The sequence below is a fragment of the Hemicordylus capensis genome, chromosome 1, assembly GCF_027244095.1.
Source record: "Hemicordylus capensis ecotype Gifberg chromosome 1, rHemCap1.1.pri, whole genome shotgun sequence".
Taxonomy (NCBI): domain Eukaryota; kingdom Metazoa; phylum Chordata; class Lepidosauria; order Squamata; family Cordylidae; genus Hemicordylus; species Hemicordylus capensis.
This window is the reverse complement of record NC_069657.1, coordinates 243,550,047-243,573,604: the sequence shown is the minus strand read 5'-3', so window position 1 is coordinate 243,573,604 and position 23,558 is coordinate 243,550,047. Positions and strand designations below refer to the sequence as shown.

Below are 23,558 nucleotides of genomic sequence, written 5' to 3'. Positions count from 1 at the left end.
CCTGCCTCTGGAGTTCCATATGGACCTCCTTTTTTCGTGGCAGCTCATTAGCTCTTGAAAAGGTTTCTGTTAAGCCTTTGCCCTACATGTCAGTAAAATTGCTGCGGGTTCTCTTCTTGTTATCTGCTGCTCATCTGCGTGCTTTTTAATTTTTATAGCAATTCTTATTTTAAATTGGCCACTGAGTGGTTCAGTTTTAAATAAGACAGACTGGATCTCATTAGTCTTATTAAATAAGGCTCTTCCTTGTGCAGCATTCTGTTTCTAACAGTGGCTGGCCAGCTGCCTGCCAGCCACTTCTAGAATCTCAAAGGCGGGGCATTACAACCTTGCCCTGTATCTCCCCAGCTCTTTGTAGCCAAAAGGTACCAAGTCCTCTGAACATGCAAGTTCTATTCAAACATTTCAGATGACTTTTCTTTTTTTAACTGGAAGACATTGTGGGGAAACTTGCATAGTGATGAGGAAATGTAGACAAACCACTGAACAACTTGAGAATCGTTTTCAGTATAGGTGGGGACTTATGGAAGAGCTGGGTCCCAAGGGCATTCTCCTCCTCTTCTGCACCTGAGGGCATCTTTTCCATTTATTTACTTCACTTCTGGTTGTTATGCTAGTCTTCCCTTCCCTTTAATTTTCATTTTACATGGGACAGATGAGAGTGCGCAAGGCTCCCCAATGGTCTGAGAAAAGCATGGAGGTGCCTAACTGTGACCCAATGGCTCCCCCTCCAGACTATGAGTGGGAGAAGCTGAGACACTGCATGGGAGGATGTCTCCCTCTCCCTGCAGCAGCAACTCTGCAATAGAGAGAATCAAAAGAGCACAAGAATGGCAGGTCAATATAATTTTTAAAGGAGCAGATGGGTGGTCTCTATAGTACCATCTATGCATGTTTACTCAGAAGTAAGTCCCATTCTGTTCAAGGGGGTTTACTCCCAGGAAAGTGTGCATAGGATTGCAGCCAGATTACAAAATGGGAAGCTTCTGTGGAAGGAAAAGATTTCAGGACGTGATTCATGAAGAAGCAGTAACAATAGCCACAGGAACAGAGATACTTAAAACTGCATCAAAGGTTTCTTTTGCTTGCATGCTCCATTCCAGGCTTCATGGGACTTAGAGAAGGCTCAGCACAAGGTGTTTGTGTGGGGAAGATGCCGTGGAAATGCAATCAACCACAAGTGCACCACAATAATTGAAAAGCCACACGTGCTGGAGAGGTGGCAGTGGGAAGGACAGAGAAGTGACCAATAACCAAATGGCAACATCCTACCCCCACTCGTGTGGATGGAAAAGCATCGGCACCAATACCGTGTGGCGGCAGCCACTTGCAGTGTGGCCATCTCCGTGCAATAGTGCATGATCCTGGTGAGAGGGCTCCTTTATGAGAAGCCAAGTCCCAGAGTGCTCTGGCTGGGGCACAGAGAGAGGAGTGCGCAGGGAAGGGTAGTTCCTCCAAGCACTTTTCCAGACAGCTTCATGGGGAAAGCACTTGTAAGGAATACCCCCTCCCAGTGCTCCATGCACAACCTCCCACTGCACCTTATGTGCCACCCCAGCCATTAATAGGGCACCATGGGGCTTGGCGTCCTGTGAAGGAGCTCCTACACACATACACACCCCAGAAGTGTGCAGTACTGTGAGAAGATTGCATTGCAAGCAGCCACCTCCACACTATAGTGGCACAAAGGTGCAAATTATTCCACTTCAGCATTGGTCTAGAAAACAGTGATATGAGCACACAAAAGAAAGCCACAGAAACACTATGTATGGAAGTTCTGTTTCTCTTCCTCATGTAGCTCAATGCAGAAAACTCATGGAAATAAAGAACAAAAACCCCTCTGTGTGGAAAGGCTCTTGGAGTCAACTGGGGTTACATTTGCCATGTAGATTATTCTTTCTCCGCTGAACAAAGTTCTGACTGATCAAGCAAGCCAGAATTAAGAACAGCCTCACCTCTGCTTTAGGCTTTTGAAAGACTTCTTACAATGACTATCATTTGTATTACATAACCAGCTTCTTAGAAATTCCAATGTCCAAGGAAAATACCTTTGCTGTCTATCATCCATATATTCTTTCATAGAAACTAAGGTGTTAACTTCTTATTTCAAAGGCAGGAGGGGGTTGGATGCCCTAATAATGTTAAACTGGACGGTCCAGTCTTATAGATCAGCTGCAAAGATGCAAAACCAAGTTCTGTGCTGCTGCAGCTAAACTATATCCAGTACAGTTTAGCTGCAGCAGCACAAAACTATACCGAGAGGCATATATTCCTACCCTCCTTGCCATTTAAACTCCACCTTAATTTACTTAATATGAAAGCAAAAGAGACCTCAGGCTGAACTATCAGTATCCATTGTGAGCTTTTCTAAAAGCATTTTTGCTTTAGCTTAAGGATACAGCCAGCGTGGTGTAGTGGTTAGAGTGCTGGACTAGGACTAGGGAGACCCAAGTTCAAATCCCTGTTCAGCCATGAGACTTGCTGGGTGATTCTGGGCCAGTCACTTCTCTCTCAGCCTAACCTACTTCACAGGGTTGCTGAGAGGAGAAACCTAAGTATGTAGTATACCGCTCTGGACTCCTTGGAGGAAGAGCGGGATATAAAATGTAAATACTACTACTACTACTACTAATAATAATAATAATAATAATACATCATTTGCATTTCTAAGCCTGAGCATGGCATTGTTAAGCTGTGTAGTGATGGGACTGAACAGTTTTGTACACTGTTATGCCAATATCAAAGTCACTAGGATATCTAGTGATACAATATTAAATAAATAAATAAGTACATTAATATGAAGACATGTCTTGGGGTTGCCCAGACTTGGTTCAGAACTTCAAACTGGTCTGATTTGGGGCTAAACATGTCCCCCTCCGCAATCCAGAACGAGCAAAAGATTGCCACCACTGCAAATCTGCTGCAGTTCTGGCTTCACTTGAAACGAGCACATTTCAAGACTCACTTGGTGAAGCTCGAGAGTTCCAGTACTGATGTGGGGAGAGGGGGGGGAAACGCTGAGGAAAAAGAAGAGGGCTTCCAGCCAGGAAGCCTCACCCCTGGGGAGGGAGAGAGAAATAATAATGGCCCATTATCAAATGTCCAGTGCTGCAACTAATATGAGCAGAAACAAAAGACAAAGAAAAAGCATGACCCAAACCCAATTAATAAACAGAAAGCGGGAGCAGCCAGTAAATAGGGCATACCAGGGTACAGCTCTTTTAAAAGGAATATGTCCTACCCATCAGCTGATTGTTGGGACCCACCAGTCCATTTAAACAGTCAAAAACTGTCCAGGAGGACTTCTTCACAAGGGAACTAGCATTCAATGCTCCTCGGAATCAAAGAAGCTGTCTAGCATATATTTGTTGCATAGCTTTAGGGATCATAGTCCTGTCGGAATAGATAGATAGATATTGGGGAGGGGAGGGGCAGGCACTAGCAGCCATCCTTTCCCTGGTGTCAAAGACACCCAGTCCAAGCATCTTATGATTCGAGTTTTATGGAAACAGACACACAAGCAGAGATACAGGCAGGGAGCCTAAAAGCTCAGGTGAATTGTTCAGAAGAAGGGTACTGAGTGACATTTTAATTACAAAATTCAAAATATTCGTTCCAAACTGATCATATATATCTTATTAGCAGGACAATTAGAATTACAGCTTTGTTGGATACAATTTATGGGAAATGGCTGGACTGAATCCCTTCCCCCGTTTTTGATGGCTTTGTTGGGGGCAAAAATGGAAGAGGGAATTTGACCATTATTATGAGACCCCATCAAAGTGTGTTGGTTTGACAAGGCAGGGTGGGAGCTGATCAAAGTCAGTGGAGGGGTTGCATTGGTATTGTTCTGCTGCTTAAACTAATGCCAGTTAAGGCACAAAGTCATTCCCTAGCACATTCCAGGAAGTAAAACAATGCAGACCAGGACGCAGGTGGTAATGTTGACAACACTAAACTTGCTGCTGCCCACAGAGGAAGCAGGCAGTAGTTTAAGCAAAAGAACTCCACCATTGCAACCCCTCTTAGGTAAACCCAACTATCTCCTCTCAGGTTGTAGAAACATGGTTTCTATACCTTTCCCACCTGAAGGAGGAGAGACTCCCCAGAAGGAAGCTGGAAGTGATGGCGGGGAGACTTCTGCATCCCATCCCCAGGCGCAATCATGCTCCTGGGGGATAGGCTGCAATTTTGTGGAATCTCCTCAAGGAAAGAGGAAGGATTTCTAACTCCTACTGAACCCCACTTCCCGTCGCTCATTGCCAGAGCTTTAGTGAGTGCTGGGGGTTTGAAAACTTTGCCTATGTCCCTTTGAAAAACAGCCTTGCAAGAGGCTCTAGTGCTCTTTTATTATTTATTTATTTATTTATTTGATTTCTATACCACCCAAAAATGGCTCAGGGCAGTTTACACAGAGAAATAAAAAATAAATAAATAAGATGGCTCCCTGTCCCCCAAAGGGCTCACAATCTAAATGAAACATAAGATAGACACCAGCAACAGTCACTGGAGGTGCTGTGCTGGGGGTGGATAGGGCCAGTTACTCTCCCCCTGCTAAATAAAGAGAATCACCACGTTAAAAGGTGCCTCTTTGCCAAGTTAGCAGGGGACTTTTGAATGCGAACCCTGAGGTTATTCCTACCTAGTTTTATCCCTCAATGGAGAACTTTGGGTTTGAAATGCATTGCGGTTACAAAGATTTACTTTTTCATTAAATCGTCTGCAGCACTGCATGAGTTTCGGGATCCCTCCCTGCACTTTATGGCGGTACCCTCTTGTTTTTGCCATTTCCTTCTGCTTAGGCAGATAAATGAGCCTCCTACCCAAGGGAACAGAACTCATTACAGGGAACCACCCAATCAAAATGCCAATTTTATCCAAACTCATGCATACAAACTCATGACTAACGGAAGTCAGAAATTACATGTGGTCTACCTGGTGACACACAGTTTAATGTTTAGGATGACCTCTGCTGGTACTCTTACAATTTAATTCACCAAACAACAACAAACAACAACAAACAACAAAAATTAGAATTAATGTTCCATGAGCCCAATCCTAACCAAATTTTCTCAGAAATAAGACTTGCTCCTGTGGAATTTAGTTCCAAGAAAGGATGCTTAGGACTGCAGTTTGTGGTGCCTAGTGAGAAAAGCCTAACATTTGCACTGCAGTCAACCTTGGAGGGTTTGAAATAAAATAAATGAAGCAACAAATGCTTATGCTCTTTAACTCAGTTAAACGTGGAATCAAATCCACAGATTTCAGTGGGGAATTGTTCCCAGTAGCACCACAACCCTAAACACTCACTGCACAGTTGCGGGGGGGGGGATATGCACACATAGTTCACCTAAAGACAAGTATTCAACAAATATATATGGAAGGCTAGATCCTGCAAGACCCTGAAGTGGTGCAGTCCAGGAAAAGGTTTGCCACTTGACATGCAGGTGGAAGTCAGTGGGCAGGGCAAGGGAGAGTTGTCAGATTGTCTTAAGTCATCCCTAATGCCTGTGCCATTTTGCCCCTGCATTTGCCTTATGATAAAAACAAGTGGAAAACAGAGCCGTGCTTTCCTCAAAAGCCTGCAAAGAAAGAGAGAAAGGAACAGATGCACAGCACAATCCTGTGCATGTATACATGAAAGTAATATACATGGAAGTCATCCAGTGCTCAGTGGGTCTTACTCTTGCTCTCAGGTAAGTGTATTTCAAAGCATATGCTAAGCACTATATACATTTAGGAATCTATACGTTCCTGCAGAATTATAATCGCTACACACAGTTTTCACATTGTTTCCTTCATTGTCTCACAGCACTGCTGTCATCAGTGACTAGGTTTTAGAACCGAAGTCCCAAGGGACAAGGTCAGGGCAAGGCAGAAGAGGAGAGACCTACCTACCTTTCTCTCAGGAGAGAAAGAAGTGGCTAGAGAACCAGAACTCTCTTCTAGTTTGCTTGGGGCAAAGGCTGAGCAATCTCTGACTCACATAATTGAATACAATGACAAAAACATTTAATGGCAGAGGAGGATACTGTTATTGAGAGAGCTTGTTTGAGGGCTCCCAGGAGCACCCCTATATCTGGTTTGGAGCTACAGGCTTGTAGTTTCCATTTTCGCCTTCCAGAACTCACAGGATCGTGGGCTCATCATTGGTTCGAATGAGCCAACTCGTGGGGCATGTCGCCTGGCACGTAGCCTGGGAAAATGTGGCTCTAGGTCAAGTTTAACCTGAGACTGCAGGAGGACTATCCCTGTGCTCACCTCCCTGATTGCCTTTCAGGTGGGGAAGCTGGAGTAGGCATGAGTTAATTAAGTGCTAGTCTTCTCAAGAACTAGCCAAATACTCTCCCCTATGTTGGCACGTCAGATCAGTTCAGTCCCATCAACTTCACAGAAAGGAGAGAGGTAGGAGATAACAGGTCATCTCCGCTGCTAACAACCATGGCAATGGCTGGCTCAGGGCAGGGGAAGCTAGCTTGTTAAAAACATTCCTAGTCACTCCCAAGGTTTTCTAAAGACACAAGATAAACTCCGATGTGCACATTCCATCCCCCTCCCCCACCCGAAAGGTTTCTCAAACCTATTCAACTAGGAGAGGAGAGCTGGTCTTGTGGTAGCAAGCATGACTTGTCCCCTTAGCAAAGCAGGGTCTGCCCTGGCTGCATATGAATGGGAGACTAGAAGTGTGAGCACTGTAAGATATTCCCCTCAGGGGATGGAGCTGCTCTGGGAAGAGCATCTAGGTTCCACATTCCCTCCCTGGCAGCATCTCCAAGATAGGGCTGAGAGAGATTCCTGCCTGCAACCATGGAGAAGCTGCTGCCAGTCTGTGTAGACAATACTGAGCTAGATAGACCAATGGTCTGACTCAGTATATGGCAGCTTCCAATGTTCCTATTGTGCTGACCAAAGCATACCCAGCAAAGTTGAACAGAACAAAGATGTATTCTTTGGTCTATCCCTTTTGTCCACCTTTTCAGCAGAAAGGTGTGGTTAGCATTCTGCCTCAGGGCAAGATGCTATCTATTTCTAGTCAAGACACAATCAATCAGTGTGCCTCGGATTCTCCAGTTGCGTGCTCATGTCTGTGGGCATTGGCTACTCCATCTTGCCTTGCCTTTTGTTCCTGTTCCACTTGTTGCCTCCAGACCAGCCCTTTTTCCAAGCCTGATCTGCACAGCATGCTTGGCTGTGAGATACTGGTCTCCTGAGATCATATTCCCTTTGGATTTTGCCTGGTTCCCAGACCCTCACTTGGCCCTTGGGTCTCTGTGGCTGCCTTTTGCCTCCTTGCCTGTCCTGGAGGAAAGAGGTCCCTTGACATTGGCCAAACTACAAGGGTCCATACACCTCACCAGATGGACTTAGGTAGTATAACTAATCTCTGCCCTCAAGCCTCTTACTCCCCTCCTTTCTTGCTTCCTCTAAAATCCAAAGTTGTTCTCCAAGACAGTTTCTCTGGTCAGCCTCGAGTCGACTCAATTCAAATCTCAAGCCAAATTGCCTCTTCATGAGCAGGGCCGGATTAAACTAGTGCGGGGCCTGTAGCATATGTTATAAAGGGGCACTAAATTTTCAAAATGCACATAAAAAGCGAGCGTGACAAGAAATTTCTAAGAAATTTCCAGGGCAGATCCAGCAGGAAATTACAGGGGGTGCAACAATAATTTTCCCCCATAAAAGATCCCCCCCATATAAAAATTTTGGGGCTTGGATTTTATCTCTCTCTTCCAAATGCACTATGCCAGGGGGTGTCAGTCAAACTCAAATCTGGTGATGGGCCAGATTAGATTCTGATGCACCTCTGGGGAGCCACACATAGCCTTGCACCCACCTCACGCCACCTTCTGTCTTCCTCCTCCTCCTCTCTGCTTTCTCTCATTCCTTTTCTTCCAGACACACAGCTCTTGTCCTGCCACTTAAATTAGCTGAATTCACTACTTTTTACACTAAAATATACTCAGGGAAAGGTTGTTTTATGGGGGGGGAGTATTTTTAGAAGAAATTCTGAACATTCCTGCCAATACCAGATTTTGCATGGACAATCCTGCCACTCTTCCCTCTTCTCTCCCTTACAGAGAACCTGTTGTTAAAAGATCCAGGGCTTGGGTCCACAGCCTTCCCACATTTTGATAATTAAGCCCTTCCACACTCTCCTCCCCACTAGTTTGCTTCACCCTAAAAATTAATCTCCTTTTCCTCCTGCCATCAGATTTTCCCTGTAATCAATATGCACACGGTTGAGAACCAGCATAAAGCTGTAAAACCCACTTTCTCTCACGGCTTCTCTCACATGTACACACACGGTTCATGGGGGTGTGGGGGGAGAGAGAGAAACACTTGACCAAGGGGAACAAATCACACACAAACAGAACAAACAGCTAAGGGCTGGTTTCTACGAAATGTTTTACTTTCCTTCTTCGAGCGAGACCAGCAGTGTCCTTGGCTCTGCAGTTACATACCAATTCCAAGTGGGGGAGGAGCACAAGACTCCAGCAGAACCAATAAGGCTGGGAGAGGGCAGGACAGAATGAATGAAGCTGCGAGGGCTGGGTAACCGGTGAGCACTAAGATGCCAATGGCAGCCAGGGTAGATTGCTGAAGCAGAGAAGAGGAGAGATCTCCAGACACGAGAGATTATAGGAATACGAGAAAAGCTTGCAATGCATTTAGTGAGGGGCCCTTGAAAGTGCGAGGCCCGTAGCAAATGCTACCCTTGCTAATAGGTTAATCCGGAATAGTTCATGAGCCATAACTTAGTCCTATTAATTTGTTAGTTTTTCTAGTTAGTGTTGTGTTGCCTTTTTTAACCAATATTTCCTGTACCCCCTAAACCCTAAAATAAACCTGATTCTATTTTTGAACTTCAAACTATGCCTGCTCTTTCCAAGACTGAAGCTTTGCACAAGTTTATTCTCATAGGTGGGCTACTTCATTCACACTTATTAATTTTCCACAGAAGCAAAAAAAGTAGTCAGGGGTGTTTGCCAATTCCCTAGGAGCTGTACCATTAACAACACATAACTTGGGGATCCCCAGAACTAGCTCACCTTGGATAGTATGATCCAGGGGAAGAAGTCCCCAGAGACCCCTGTGTTGGAGATGCAGCTCATCTAATTCACAAAATAGCAGCCTCCTTCTCCTGAATTGACTCTTTCCTCCCTCACAACCCCTCATTTCACAGACCCCTGCCCACTATCCTTTTATATATATAGATTCCTCTTCTCTACAATCAAGAACATCTTCCAACCAGTAACAGTTGCATTCCAACTGTCCTTAGCCATCAGAGGCTCCTCTTCCCTATCTGCATATGGAATCCCCACTGTCCAATCACCACAGTGCCACAGGGTCCTCTTCCCTATCGGCATATGGAATTCTCACTGCCCAATCATCATGGTGCCACGGGTGCCACAGGCTCCTCCTCCCTAACTCCACTGCCCAATCATCATGGTGCTTTGGCTTTATTTATTTATTTAAAATATTTATACACCGCCCCTCCAGTGCACTACTGCTGAAGGAGGCTCACAACAATAAGAAAGACACAGATACAATAAAAGTAATAACATTAACTAAACTTAAAACAAAGTCAGATTAAAAACCACAATTATTAGGTTCAAATTAAAACTGAAAATTATAAAAAGCTAAAGAACCTGCTACCAGATATGGTATAACAAAATAATAATGGAGCATTAAAAAGCCTCCTTTAAAAGGTGTGTTTTAAGATGTTTTTTAAAAACACTGAGGGAAGGAACATGGTGAAGCTCTTCAGGGAGGGCGTTCCAAAGCAGAGGGGCCACAACTGAAAAGTCCCTGTCTCTAGTCCCTGCCAACTGGATCTCCGTTAGTGGCGGGGTCATGAGCAGGGCCTGAAATGATGAGTGGAGGGCCCTGGCAGATTCATTTGGGCGAATGCGATCCAACAGGTACCCCGGCCCCAAGCCATGTAGGGCTTTAAAGGTCAATACCAGCACTTTGAATCTAGCCTGGAAGCGGACCAGTAGCCAATGAAGCTGACGCAGGATGGGTGTAATACTCGTGAAGCGACTTGCACCCACGAGCATCCTTGCAGCAGCATTCTGAACCAGCTGAAGCTTCGGAACTCTCGGAAGAGCTGCCACGAGGGACACAGTGAGGGACACAAGTTTGTGGGGGCTGGCTGGGGGGTGTATGCAGTAGTAATCAAGAGCCTGAGTATTACTGACGTATATGTAATTGAAGAATTATATGCTACTGAATATATGAAGGACAAATGCTGCCTTTATAGGGACCAACATTTCATCCCTGAAATGAGGGGCATCCTGCATTATGAGGGACAGTTGGCAACCCTAGGACTTCACAACAGCAAAACATAATGGATGGAATACAACACACCCTTAAACTCTGGGTACCCATTTGACTTCATTTAAAAAAAACAATTCTTGCTGCTATCGTCCTACACAGTACTTTATAAATACGTGTCGCTTCTAAGTTCTCTCCGCGCGCCACACCTCCTCTTTCTCTTTCCACGGCACCACCTCGCTGGGGCGCTCTCGCTTAGCCGAGATCAATGCACGTCTTGCCTGCCGTTTCTGTCGTTTTTAAAGGGTGAACTAAGCTTGACTCGCTGAGGCTACCGTAGCGGCATATATGTTGTGCGCATGCGCTCTCGTTGTTCCTGGAGCGGGGCCTGTCCTTGATTGTCATGGCTGTCGCTTGCCGAAGGCTTTGGGAGCTGCCTGGGGTGCCCCGTAGTAAGTCCATGGGCAGCGTAATTACTGATGGTAATTAGCCCCCTCCACCGCCCTTCTGGAGGGGGCTAATTAGTCCTCTTCTGCCACTGTCTGGCTATTTATTAAAGTCCTCCTCCTCTACCGGGGAGGAACAGTCACCCTTTCCACGCGAGGCTTTAGGGGGAAATAGGCAAGGAGGGGCTCTCAGAATTGGTCAAAGGAGAAAGCGGACCGACTCAAAGCACGGCTGGGCTGGGCCTCCCACAATGTATCTCAAGCCACCCGGAGTGGACCCCCGAGTAAAGTCGATCTCTGGCCCAAACAGAGTGCCGGGGGGATCGGTGGCAAAGGAAAGAGAGCCGCCCTGCGTGCTCCTGGGCTTGGCTCCTATGGCCAGAGGACTGTACCGAAGGCTGCCTTTTCCCCGGATCTGGGGGAAAGCCCCATTGAACTGGGTGGAATTTATTTTCAGATAAATACGGCTGCAAGAGTTGTCACAAGGGATATATGCGTGGCATTAGAGTAAAAACGTTAAGAACTGTGGAAGTGTAGAATCTCGGTTTTTAAAAACAAATAACTGGGGGGAGAGATGACCTTAGCAGTAACTTTTCCTAAATGTGCTCTTTAAAATGCAATCTGTATAAAACTTTCCACTGTTTTAAACGAATGTTTGAGGTGAGTCTACGCTGGTCCCTGTTGGCAAGCACTGTTGTAATACCTCTTTTGTATTTGCTACTATATATGTGTAAGCCTGCCACTTTTTTCGGCTAGGGTTTCTATACTTTTAAAAGCTGGTTGAGATAGAACAAATGCAGGTTTTCCCATCTGGATACTGGGGGAAATTGTAATTGTTATATTTCTGCTTTTTAGCAAACTTTTGTGTATGAATTGCACTTCTAAGGGTGTGATCCTATCTGCAATTAAAGGTTAAAAGGTAAGGTAAAGTGTGCCATCAAGTCGATTTTGACTCTTGGTGCCCACAGAGCCCTGTGGTTTTCTTTGGTAGAATAAAGGAGGGGTTTCAGTATGAGATGATGCCTTTCAGTATCTTCCTATATCGCTACTGCCCAATATAGTACCACTGGGGATTCAAACTGGCAACCTTCTGCTTGTTAGTCGAGCTTTTCCCTGCTGCGCCACTTAAGGTGGGCTATCTGCAATTACTCAAGAATAATTCTCACTGAATTTGATCATCTTCTCAGTAAATGTGCATAAGAAAGGACTGCAAGGATACCTGGCTATTACAAGAATAAATGATTATTGTGGCTCATCTGTATAATAATTGTAGGAGAGGGAAGTTGTTTTTAGTATCTGTTTGTATGTAGTCTGAAATTAATGGAAGTTTTCTCTCTTGAAGGATGGTTTTCTCTCTCTGTTGGATGCCTGAATTCTAAAGATGGAGAACCAGCAAAATTCAAGCCACCTCCAAAGCCAGTCATTGTTGATGAATCAAAGCATCATGTAGCGGAGAAACGGTAAAGCTTATCATTTTATGTTTTTCTATACCACCTAAACGATAAAGATCCAGTGCAATGGGGCACCACTGATAGAACTCTAAACTGCTCAAACAGTTTAGAATAAATTAAAAATTATTCTTCTTTTTCAGTTGCACAGTTTAACTTTTAATCAGCTAGAGGGACTGTTGTTAGTATGAAGCAAGATTATCCTGGAAGGGTTTTATATGATCTCATTTATTGAAGGACCTGGAATTAATTAAAATTATCTAAAAAGTATTGCTCTCCTGCAGCAGAACTTGGGGTAGAATACAAATTAAAACAGCAAACTTCTTCATATATAGTACGCTTCGGCCTGATTTAACCAAGAGCTCAACCTTGGGAGCCTGTTTCTAATTCTAGTGTTCAGACCAGAATATATGAAATAACAACAAAGGAAGAATGTGTTTTTATTATCACTATAAGCAGCCTATGCACATCTAGAATTAGACTTATAGAACTATAGGAGCTCGAGCTTCCTAGAAATCAGACCATAAGTTCTAACCTTAAAAATTAACCATAGAGTGCATACATATTGCACCTTAACTATGGTAAATGAAGTAAAAATTCCTTTAAAAATGTGAAGCTATGGGGGATCATGTTTCCCATTTTTGACAAAAACTGAAATGGGGGGGGGACTGAAATATGTACAATATTTTGTATCATATTTACTGGCTTAAGTACACCAAATGATCTGTGCATGGCTTAACAGACAAGATTTTCCCTTTTAAAAATAAAATGTATTTATTCTTTTAAGTCTGTGTATAGCTTTATTGTTAGCAGTAAGAAATGCCACATATTTCCTTTTATGTAATATAGCAAGTTACTACTTGCTTTTATGTTTATAAAGTTATTTTTCTGTCTGACAGATTCTTGAGTCCAGAATTCATCCCTCGCCAGCAAAGAATAGATCCTCTAATGTTCTACGTTGAAAGAAGAGATATGGTGCAGAGGAGAAAAGTAATTAATATTCCAGAATTTTACGTTGGTCAGTATTAATTCTAGAATATAACATATTAATGGGGCCACAACAAAAATAATGGTGAATGGAGGTCATTCTCGAATAGAGGGGTTGTGTTACCCAGCGTGCCTCTAGAATAGACAGGTTTTAGTTCAAAAGCAGAATCTCTGGAAGGGGCTAAGTGGCACCAGTTCTGTTCCTGCCTTGCCTCAGGGAACAGTGTTTCCTAGAGATCTCCACCTGAACTATTCTCCAGGCCAGTTGTTCTCCCTGTCTCTCGATTTCTCTCCCTGTCTTTCACCTCTTGTGTGCCAGGGCGGGAAGTGAGTTCTAATTTTGTTTTTAAATCCAAATTCTAAACGAGCTTTTTCTTTGCTTACCTCCTTGCTAACTATTTGGCAAATGGATCTTACTTTACTTTCATTTTCCCTTCTGTTTGGGGCCACCTATGCCACATGGATCCTTTCCATACCGGAGAGCTTTTGGTAGGCTCCCTATTGGAGGGGCCCCACACGGAAGCTCTGGCACTCCTGCCAGATCACTCCTCAGCCAAACCTAGTGCTCCAACATTACCTCCCGTACAGGCACAGCGCCTTCCTTGTCAGTGACCACAGGCATCTCTGACCATTCTAAGAAGCTGCACAAGATGGCACACAAGTAGTAGTAAGTTTATTAGTAGTAAGAAGGCACACAAGAAATCGAAACATGTGCCTCCCATGGCAGCTACGCCACTGAAAAGACCAAACCCCAAAAGAAGAAGCCCCAAATCCCTATGGCTTGTTTGAATAAACACTTGCTGCTGCCAGTGGTTTGCCAGCAACAGCAACCAAACCACTTGCTACCAGTGCTGCTCACACACCACAAGGGCTCTACCAGTTGGCACCATCTACCAGATGAGTGCCATTTTACCACCCACGACTGAGACCCCTGGCAAGCAAGTGGGGGGAGGGAACTGGCAGTGCTGATCCTCCTACCCCACTCCATATCCCAGCCAGCGGAGATTGCCACCTGAACTATGGCACTGCAGGACCAAGGCACACCAGTAGCTCCAAGGGATGCATCTCCACCGGACCTGGCTAAACAAGTAATGGGGCCCATGAGTAATCCTCCTCTGGAGAAGTCAAATTTCAAACCTCCCTTCCCCGATGACGTGTCTGATTGGTTAAGGAAATCTGTTGTTAGGGAATGCAAGTTACTCATCCCCCCTTCTGCTCCTTTCCTTCCTTCTGTTGATCTCAATCCTCCTCCTCACCTCCCCAGAGCTCCAAGGTCACTACCTCCGTTTTTGCTACAACGGTCAGCACTTCCAGTACAGGGCAATAACTTTTGGTCTCTCTTTAGCTCCAAGAGTATTTACAAAGATCATGGTGGCTCTGATCACACACATGCGCATTGAGGTGCTTCACATCCATCCGTATCTTGTCGATCTCTTGATCTGATATCCCTCCCTAGGCATCCAGGATGTCCAGAGAGCCATACACCTACTACAGGCCCATGGGTTCATCATCAACCTTCAGAAGACCCACCTCTGCCCATCTCAGTCTCTTCTACACCTGGGAGCCCTCTTCAATACCTCTCTGAGCTCTGTCCCCCTGCCCCTAGAACACAGGGTGAAGATTGCATCCATCATATCCCCTCTGCTAGGGAAGTCCTCAGTGGATCTCAAGCTCCTGGCCCAAATCCTGGGCTCCATGATTGCCTGCCTGGAATGCACCCCTTGGGCCAGATGGCACTCCTGCATTCTTCAATGGCACCTACTTCCCTTCCAAGACATCATCTCATCTCTTGCACGCACAAGGGGTTACGTCTTCCACTCAAGCTCCACCTCTCCCTTTGCTGGTGGGTGTCCCCGGCAATGCAGCAGGTCTTCCTCTGACACCCCTTTCTCACATCAAATCTGATGCCAGCCTCTCCGGCTGGGGGGCTCACTGTCATAATCGCTACACTCAGAGCAGATGGAGCACACTGAAATGAAAGAACACAAATTGGCTGGAACTGCGAGCAATTCCAAAGCCTGGCACTACTGCACTTCTTACTGGTCATCCAGAATCACCACATACTCGTCAGGACGGACAACGTGACAGTGAAGTCACATGTAAACAGTCAGGGCGGCACAAGATCTCACTCCCTCGTGGCAGTATCCTCCCTCCTGTTCATGTGGGTGGAACAATACCTCTGATCTATAACAGTGGAGCATTATGCAGATGATGCAGTAATTTTATCTCGGACTCCTGTCGGCCTCCGTAGAGCGCTTTGCTCTCTGGCTAATTTTTGCCATGAATACGCTCTGGAAATCAATTATAGCAAGACCAAAATTATGGCCTTTGCTAAACACCCAAAGACCTTGAAATGGTCTTTGGCTGGACATAAACTAGAACAGGTTAAGACCTTTAAATATCTAGGGGTTGTTTTCCAGGCCTCTACGAAATGCCAAGCACATCTGCAATATGTTACCCAAAATGCACGTAAATCGGCATTGGCCATTCAATCATATTTCCACCAAGATGGGGCTCAATTTGTACCAGCCGCCCTTAAGTTATTTACAGCTAAAACCTGCTCGAAGTTGCTTTATGGGTCGCAGTTGGGCCCGTATACTAACTGCACTCCACTAGAGATAGTTCAGACAAAGTTTCTGAGATCTTTTCTACAGATCCCTAGATGTGTTCCCAATGTAATATTGAGGATGGAAACTGGCATGCCTAAGATGGAAGCCCGGATGTGGTTTTCCATTCTCAGCTTCTGGTTGAGATTGTCTTTCTTTTCTACAGGCCTTGCTCACTTAATTTTTATTGATAAATTTAATTCTAGCTGGAAGCAGTCAATATCTTGCCAAATAAGTTTATATGGCTTTAGCCTGGATGGTCTATTAGAAATGGGTTTTTGTCACGCGAGACTGATATTAAAGGAGCGGATCTATGATATGGAAATGCAGACTGATCGATCTTTAATCTCTAAAGAAGTTTTCCTAGGTTTACAAATGTATAATACTAAACCTGCGAATTACCTGGGTAAGATTACTATCACTAAATATTGCAGGATGTTTACATTGGCCAGATTTAATGTGCTACCTTCAGCTGAATTAGAAGGTAAATTTAGAGGGATCCCAAAAGAACAGAGACTATGTCCTTGTGGCTCTGGAGAACAGGAGTCTATCTTCCATATCTTACTCTGCTGTCTTTTTTATAGGGACTTACGAACTTGTTATATTTCCTCCTTACTGACTGATTTCCCAGGGCATACAGATGCATTTTACGTCAACTATCTGCTCTCAGATCAGAAGGAGGAAGTAACATTTAAAGTTGCTAAGTTCTGTGAGGCAGCTAAGAAGGCTAGACAACAGATGGTAAATCAGATTATGCTAACGGGAAATTGCTGATTAGGATGAGTCCATGTTCCTGATTATATTATGTATATATTATTACTATATTACATGTATTATTATGTATGTAAATTTTGGTCTATGACCGTAAATAAACATGACTATGACTATGACTAACAGTGGAGCACTTGTGGAATTGTCCATCAGAGGGTGGACTGGTTTGGCCTCCAGACCATCAACCCAGCGGAGTGGTCTCTCAATCTTCATGTCTTCCAACATCTGACCAGAGCACTGGACACTCCCACGGTAGACTTGTTTGTGACATCCCGCAATTGCCAGCTTCCAGGGTTCTACTCCAGGTTTCCGTCTCCCCAAGCGGAAGCAACAGACGCCCTAGCAGCCCCTTGGCTCAAAGACTGCTTTTATGCTTTTCCTCTGGCTATCATAAGCAAAGTCCTGAAGAAACTTATCCTCGGGAGAGCGATTCTCATCCTCATTGCTCCCCACTGGCCCAGAAGACCGTTGTTCACTGATCTGGTGTGGTCTCCTGTGTCAGGGACCAGTCCTGTACCCGGACCCAGACTGGGCATCACTGCACAGTGCCGCCACCTCTGCGACCTTCTCTGTCAATGCCCCCCTGCAGGTAATTTGCCAGGCAGCTACCTGGTCCTTGGCCACTTCTTTCATCAAGCACTACAAGATCGCTTCCTTCCATTGCGCCCAGGCAGCATTGGGCTGTACATTTCTGCAGCAGGTGGTCTGAACATCCGCTTCCCTCCTTCTCTGTTACTTCTGCTTGGGCATGTCCCTCTATTTGAGGATGACCTATGTTACTCCAGAAAAGGAAACATTGGTCTTACCTGAAAAGGGTTCTTTTTTGCAGTAATTGGAAGTCATCTGACCCTCCCACAGATGTTTTTTAACTCTACGACTCTCCTGATGCCCTGTTGAGGGGGGATTGCCAGGTCAACTCTCAGGGTATAAGAGTTTTTTTCTGTCCTCCTCTTCACCTGTTGACTTGTGTGTCAGCTATGTTTGTATCTTGTATCACCATTATCTAGGTCTCTACATCTCTCATGTACACTGTGTACTTTGGCGCGACAGTCCAGAACTGGGAATTTGCCACCACCTAGTTTCTTCTGGAAATTCTGCTTTTGAACCAAATCCTGTCTCTTCCTGAGGACACCCTCTATTCAAGGATGACCTCCATTACTGCGAAAAAGAACCCTTCACAGGTCAGACCATCAGACCAATGATTCTTTCTCCTGCTGCCTTAGTAAATGGTTGCAAGTTTGTGACCTGGTCTGCCTGAGGAGCCGGTTCTAGCTGATTTAATCTTCTCCTAACCAAGCAAGAACAAACACCAAAGTGTGTCCTGATCCCTTTTCTGCAGCCAGCTCACCAAACCACCCTCATAGCTGTGTCTTGAACCCTTTCCGAGCCAGAGGAAAACTCCAAGACTGGGTTGATGATGGCTGCTGGAGCTAAAGCATGACCTTGCCCTTTTCGTGAGGACACTTAGCCAACCTCGCACCTCTGACCCGACACTCTTCCTACTCTGCTGAAACCTGGCAGATGCATGGTAGACTTGGGGCCTTTTCCCAGGCATAAGCCCCCTCTGCTTTTGTTTTCATTTGTAGATGAGGGCACAATCTTCTCCCTACCGTTTTCTTCCCACCAACGTAGTGGTGGTCCTCCCACCCGTACTTCATAGTATGGGCTTTCCCCCACCACTTTCTAGCTCCAGGTTGTGGGTGTGTGTACCTGGAATGGCCATTGGCTGGAGGAGGAGGGTCAGCCACTGGGAGGTACTTTAGGATGACTGACAGGGAAGAGGGCCCTTCAGAGTCAGTGATGTGGGAATCCCTGGCACCTTGAGCCCTGTTCAGGCAGACAGCTTTGCCATGCTGCCACTGCAGGGCCCCTTTTTATAGTCAGGAGGTTGACTTCAGCCACATCACCTTCCTAAAGGAGATGGCATTTTGCCAGGTGCCTGCTTTTGACCAGGCCACTGCTATACAAGTACCAGGTCTCAGTCACCACAACACAGTCTTTTTGTGGTTTTGGCTGGGCCCCTCTCCACAGACTACCATCTTTCCCAGTTGCCTGGCCTTGGCTGGATCAGTACAGGAAGGGCTGCTGCACCTGTCCTAAACCATAATGTGAGCAGCACTGCACTAGGCTACTGGCCTTGACCATGCTCTGCTACAAGAATTTCTTTCCCTGCTTCTGCCTTTCTGACTTTGACCATGGCACCTTTTGAGCCCTGCCTGGAGTAGGCCATTTTTAGACCTGCATGCAGTGACCCACCCACCTTCCCTTCCGGTGACGAGTTCATTGCTAGCTGAGTGATCAGCAGAACCTTGGTTGCTTGGAGGCAGCCCCATTGCCACCAGGTAACCACCACTCCTCCCTGCTGTGTTTGGCAGCAGAGTACCCTTCCCTTTTCCTGACTGTAAGTATCTTCAGGGAAGAAGAGTGGCATTCTGTAGATGGGAAGGGTATCCTGAGAATCTGCCTTTGCAAGACTCAGCCCCTCAGGCAGCCCCTCTACCTATTCATCACATTGTCTAATGTAAAATCGGCAGCACCATAGTTCTCCATGGTACTTACAGAATGGACTGGAAAATTATTACATTGTATCCATGGAGGGCTTTATGATAATAATGATGTGGGTGTTAGGGATGTGCATGAACCGGGTGGTTCGAAGCTCAAAGGCAGCGGGGGTTGCACTTTAAGGGCGAGGGTGCACTTTAAGGGCGGGGGAGGATGCACTCACCCCTCTCTCCGCCTTTGCACCGCTGGCACCCGGTACTTCTTGAATCCTACGGGGCGGCAGCGTACTTCCCTGCCGCCCTGTTCGCTCTTCGGCCGGAAGTAGCTGGTGCGCAGGCACTTGCAGTGTGGGTGCACACGCTCCAGCTACTTCCAGCCAAAGAGCAAATGGGGTGGCAGGGAAGTACGCTACCGCCCCGTAGGACCTGAGAAATACTGGGCACTGGAGGGGGGAAAGCAGAGAGAGGGGTAAGTGCACCCCCCGCCGCCTTTAAGCCACCCAGTGTGGTTCCGTGCACATCCCTAGTGGGTGTTGCTCTTCATTTCTGGCAGGAAGCATACTTGCTGTGACCACTGCAGATCCTTATGCCAACGGAAAGAGCAGCACTTTCGTAGGACTTTGTATCCTGCGATCAGGAAGAGGACTTGGTGCAACCTTCACACTTCGGAACATAATAGAAGGACAAGGTGGGTATACGGTACGGTTGAATTAATGTCTTGAAATAGATGGTTTTCAGCTTATGGGCAGAGGGAACTTTTCGAAACAAGCACTGGCTTTTTCTGCTCTCCAGAAGGATTATATAGATGTGATGAAAATAAACACTAGCATAGTTCATTCTCATTGGATGTCTTCAGGTTATTAAGTTTGATCAAGCTGGATGTTACTGAGGACTAACTACATTAATACGAGATTGCATGCAGGAAAACACTGGATTTGATTATATAAACCTTAGATAAGAAGGTGCATTGTATTATAGATTCAGTCTAAGAAAAGATTAGGCTCGCAAATTAGTGCTGTGGAACTCCCATGTATGAGTAATCTTACACCATTCAAAGTTGGTCTCAGAGATTACTGTTGTCTGTTTGTTTTTTAAATTCATTTTCTAGGACTGACAACTGTCTTAACAAAATGAGACTGACTAAATTTTCCATTTAGGTGTCGAAATGCGCTATGACTTGTATAATCCTCTAATCCATGAGATCAAGGTTCTAAAGCTGGAGAGGAGATTGGATGATCACCTGACGTATTTACGAGATGCCCTTCCAGAATACAGCACTGTTGATGTCGACATGAAGCCTGTATCACCTTCAGTTAATGATGAAGTTCCTGTCAACAAGGTAACAGCTCGGTTCTACCTTTTGGCCGGTGGTTGGTAACTCGTGATGGTAGAAGACCATTTTGTAATGTGAAGCTGTTTCAGAGCACAGGTACATGCTTTGAGGCCATTGGGTTGATAGAGGCTCCCAGTCTGGTCAAGAAATCATCACCCTTCCAAAGGGGAATGCTCTCTTGCCCACTGTCAACACCTTGCCCTAGAAATGGTTAGCTACTTGAGAGCTTATTCTAGCAGCCAAGAAATACTTTCATATCATAGCTAGTGGTTGCAAGACAGAGCTTTTCTCAGTGCTGAGCGGACTGTGGTGGGGCTTTCAAAAGTTGCTTTTTCTGACAGTGGCTGAACTGTTTGTGCATCTGAGTCTGAGTACACTCCTGCATTGGAACCCAAAGTGCAGGGCCCACAAACACCTATCGCCAGGTTTGTGTGTCAGTGTTTGAGACCAACAGCTTGTTATCACTAGGGTGCTTACCAGCAGTACTTTTACGAGAGTCTTGTTTTTAATTTGACCATTAATGACCAAATGCAGATGGTCATTAATTTTCTTTCTAGGTGCAGTGGGGAAGCAGCTTGCCTAGGGAGCAAGAGGCTGTTAGTTCAAATTCCTGCCGGTGTACTTCCCAGACTGTGCCTAGTAAATATTTGTAGTCACTTGTATCGGGCAGCAGCAATATAGGAAGGTGCTGGAGGCGGATGCTCACTTCAGTGACAACGACAAAGGCATTATCTTATACTGCACAGGAGGAGGCAATGGTAAACCCCCTCTGTATTCTACCAAGAAAACCACATGGCTCTGTGGTCGCCAGGAGTTGACACCGACTCAACGGCACAATCTTTCCTTTTCTATAAATACTTGCAGGTCTCCATGATAGAGAAAGGAATGCAAAACAATAAAGTATATGTTAATCTTTGCACTCTGGACATGATGGGTGGAAAGACACAAGAACTACCCCTGAACAATTATTCTAAAATATTCATCATAACAGTGCTAAAATCTCCATGTTTTCAATGAGCACATTTAGGTTAGGTGCAACCAGGAGCGGCCGGTGTGGACAGCACTGGGGGTGGGGAGAGGCACCGTTAAGGAGGTAATAAGCAGGTGCTTACCGTTGTGTAAGCAGCACCTGCAAGCTGCAGTGCTCCACCGGCAATTCCACACAGGGAGGTGGTGCCCCGCCTGGCATCCGGTGGGGCCACAGCGTAGCCCTAGCCTCTGCGTGTGCGTGGAGCCTCTGCATGCGCAGAGACCGGGGCCATACAAACTGTGGCCATGCTGGATGCCGGGCAGAGCGCTGCTGCCCCGTGTGGGATTGCAGGCGGAGCGCCACAGCTTGCAAGTGCTGCTTACACGATGGTAAACACCTGCTTATTACCTCCTTAACGGTGCCTCTCCCCACCCCACCGGCCACTCCTGGGCGCAATTAGTTCCAAAATCAGGATGAAACCCAACTGGGGGTTCAGTGATTAGTGTGGGAGCATCTGGGCCACAAGCAGTTGTGGACCAAGTTAGTCCCCTGGGCAAGAGACTACTGGCAAGCTGTGGAATTCCACTTTATATAATGCATTAATAAGGCCCCATCCAGAGTACTGTGTCCAGTTCTGGAGCTGCATTTTGAGGACGTAGACAAATTGGAAGTGATTCAGAGGATGGCAGCAAAGATAGAGGTCTGGGAAACAAGCCCTGTGAGGAAAGGTTGAAGGAAATGGATGTGTGTTGGCTTGAAGAAGAGAGGACAGAGTTGGGGCATGGTAGCGTTTTTCAAATACCAGCTCTCCCAAAGGACAGGACTAGATTCAGTCGGCTTGAGTTACAGTATGGTAGATCTTGGTTGAACATGAGGAGAAACTTCTTTTTGGCAAGAGCAGTATGAATGTTTTAGCCATTCTAGCAGGGGCGAGGATAGGCTCTCCTTCACTGGAAGTCTTCAGGCAGAGGCTGGACGAGGATGCTGTAGCTCTGAATTTCCTGCACCAAAAGGGGACTACTAAGCCCCTGTAACTTCATGAATATGTATAATCTCTCTTTGAAAAAGAAATCCAGTGAAACAGCAAAGACTTGTTCTGACACATTTTCTTTATCTCTAATTATGCTAGATGAAGGTCAAAATGAAACCTAGACCCTGGTCACAACACTGGGAACATCCACAATTCTGTATCCAGGGCATCGACTTTGACTTGTATCTTAATGAAAGAGACAAAAAGAGAGTGGAAAAATGGAAGATGCCTTGGGAAGAATTTGATATGATGAAAGAGTATGATACATCAAAAATTAAAGAGGAAATCTGGGAAGAAATTAATGAAGAGCTAAAGAAATAAGACATGGAAGCCAAACTTCAACTGGAAAGATCAACACCATTTATCTTCACATTTCTTTTAACATTATACTTTTGAAGAGTATTCAGGAAAGACCAAACTGCTTTGGACATCATGTTCTTTTGTTTGCAAGTGTTTTTTTAAATAAAGAGACTAACCCTTTCCCTCTGTCACAGTCTGTCAGGTTTGGGGGTCCCTAGGAATACTGTTTGCCCTAACTATGATGCTGACACAGGATGAATAGCTTGGGGGGGGAGAGGCAATTTGAATTGGTACTGCAGCAGCTAAAGGGTTAAACCCCCTCTTCCCCACAATACCACAGTCCTAATCTGGATCAAGAGCTAAATCGCTATTTATAAAATAATTAACTTAGTTTTGCTTTTATGTTTTTAAATTCACACTTGGTCCTTTAGTTTTTCCAGGGTCAACTTACATGAAAGGAAGTGTCTATATACTCAAGGTGCCAGCTGTTTGCTTACTTACAGAAGAATGGTAAAATAAGATATTTGAAATAATATTGAAATATTTTAAGAAAATTAATAAATATTTAATAAGAAATATTTTAAATAATGTGTTTGATACAATATTAAATAATATTGTGTTTGAACAAAGAAGACAAGGAGGGAAGAAGCTTAAAATCAACATTCCTGGTTGCTTAAAATAAGAGGCTAGTAACTTTCTAGCTGCCACAGCAAATGTTGCATGTGGATAATCATCATGCAATAATTCCTCAATTGCCTCGCAAGATTATTTATCAGAGAACTGTTGAAGGACAGGTACCAGAAATTTCTTCCATGGTTCTGTATGCAGAGGACAGAACAACAAATAATGGACAATATCTTCAGTCTGGTCACAATCATAAATACATGT

General features: G+C 45.2%; 2 protein-coding genes across 5 annotated transcripts in view; one reads left to right on the top strand and one right to left on the bottom strand.

Moving 5' to 3' along the window:
• Positions 1–10,464, bottom strand: part of EVA1A (eva-1 homolog A, regulator of programmed cell death) — a 126,417-nt gene extending 115,953 nt beyond the window's left edge. Inside the window, exon 1 of the mRNA XM_053283910.1 lies at positions 10,444–10,464. The gene's annotated coding sequence lies outside the window, so the exon portion shown is untranslated. The remainder of the gene's footprint in view (positions 1–10,443) is intronic.
• A 32-nt stretch (positions 10,465–10,496) lies between these two features.
• On the top strand, positions 10,497–22,850 carry MRPL19 (mitochondrial ribosomal protein L19). Of its 4 annotated transcripts, XM_053283898.1 has the most exons (6): positions 10,588–10,730; positions 12,067–12,184; positions 13,072–13,190; positions 19,591–19,725; positions 20,195–20,376; positions 22,470–22,850. In XM_053283898.1, the coding sequence occupies exons 1-6, from the start codon at positions 10,682–10,684 to the stop codon at positions 22,689–22,691; spliced, it is 825 nt and encodes a 274-aa protein (XP_053139873.1). In that variant the 5' UTR covers positions 10,588–10,681; the 3' UTR covers positions 22,692–22,850. The 4 variants fall into 4 exon arrangements, with proteins under 4 accessions (XP_053139871.1, XP_053139874.1, XP_053139873.1 ...); XM_053283896.1 differs by lacking the exons at positions 19,591–19,725; positions 20,195–20,376; positions 22,470–22,850 and adding exons at positions 11,580–11,643; positions 14,616–19,366 and having other exon boundaries at positions 10,497–10,730; XM_053283899.1 differs by lacking the exons at positions 19,591–19,725; positions 20,195–20,376; positions 22,470–22,850 and adding an exon at positions 14,616–19,366 and having other exon boundaries at positions 10,587–10,730.
• The last annotated feature ends 708 nt before the right edge of the window (positions 22,851–23,558 follow it).

What these genes read in the sequence shown, in the direction of transcription:
- MRPL19 (XM_053283896.1), top strand. Translation starts at nt 15,481, where the DNA reads ATGGCCTTTGCTAAACACCCAAAGACCTTGAAATGGTCTTTGGCTGGA.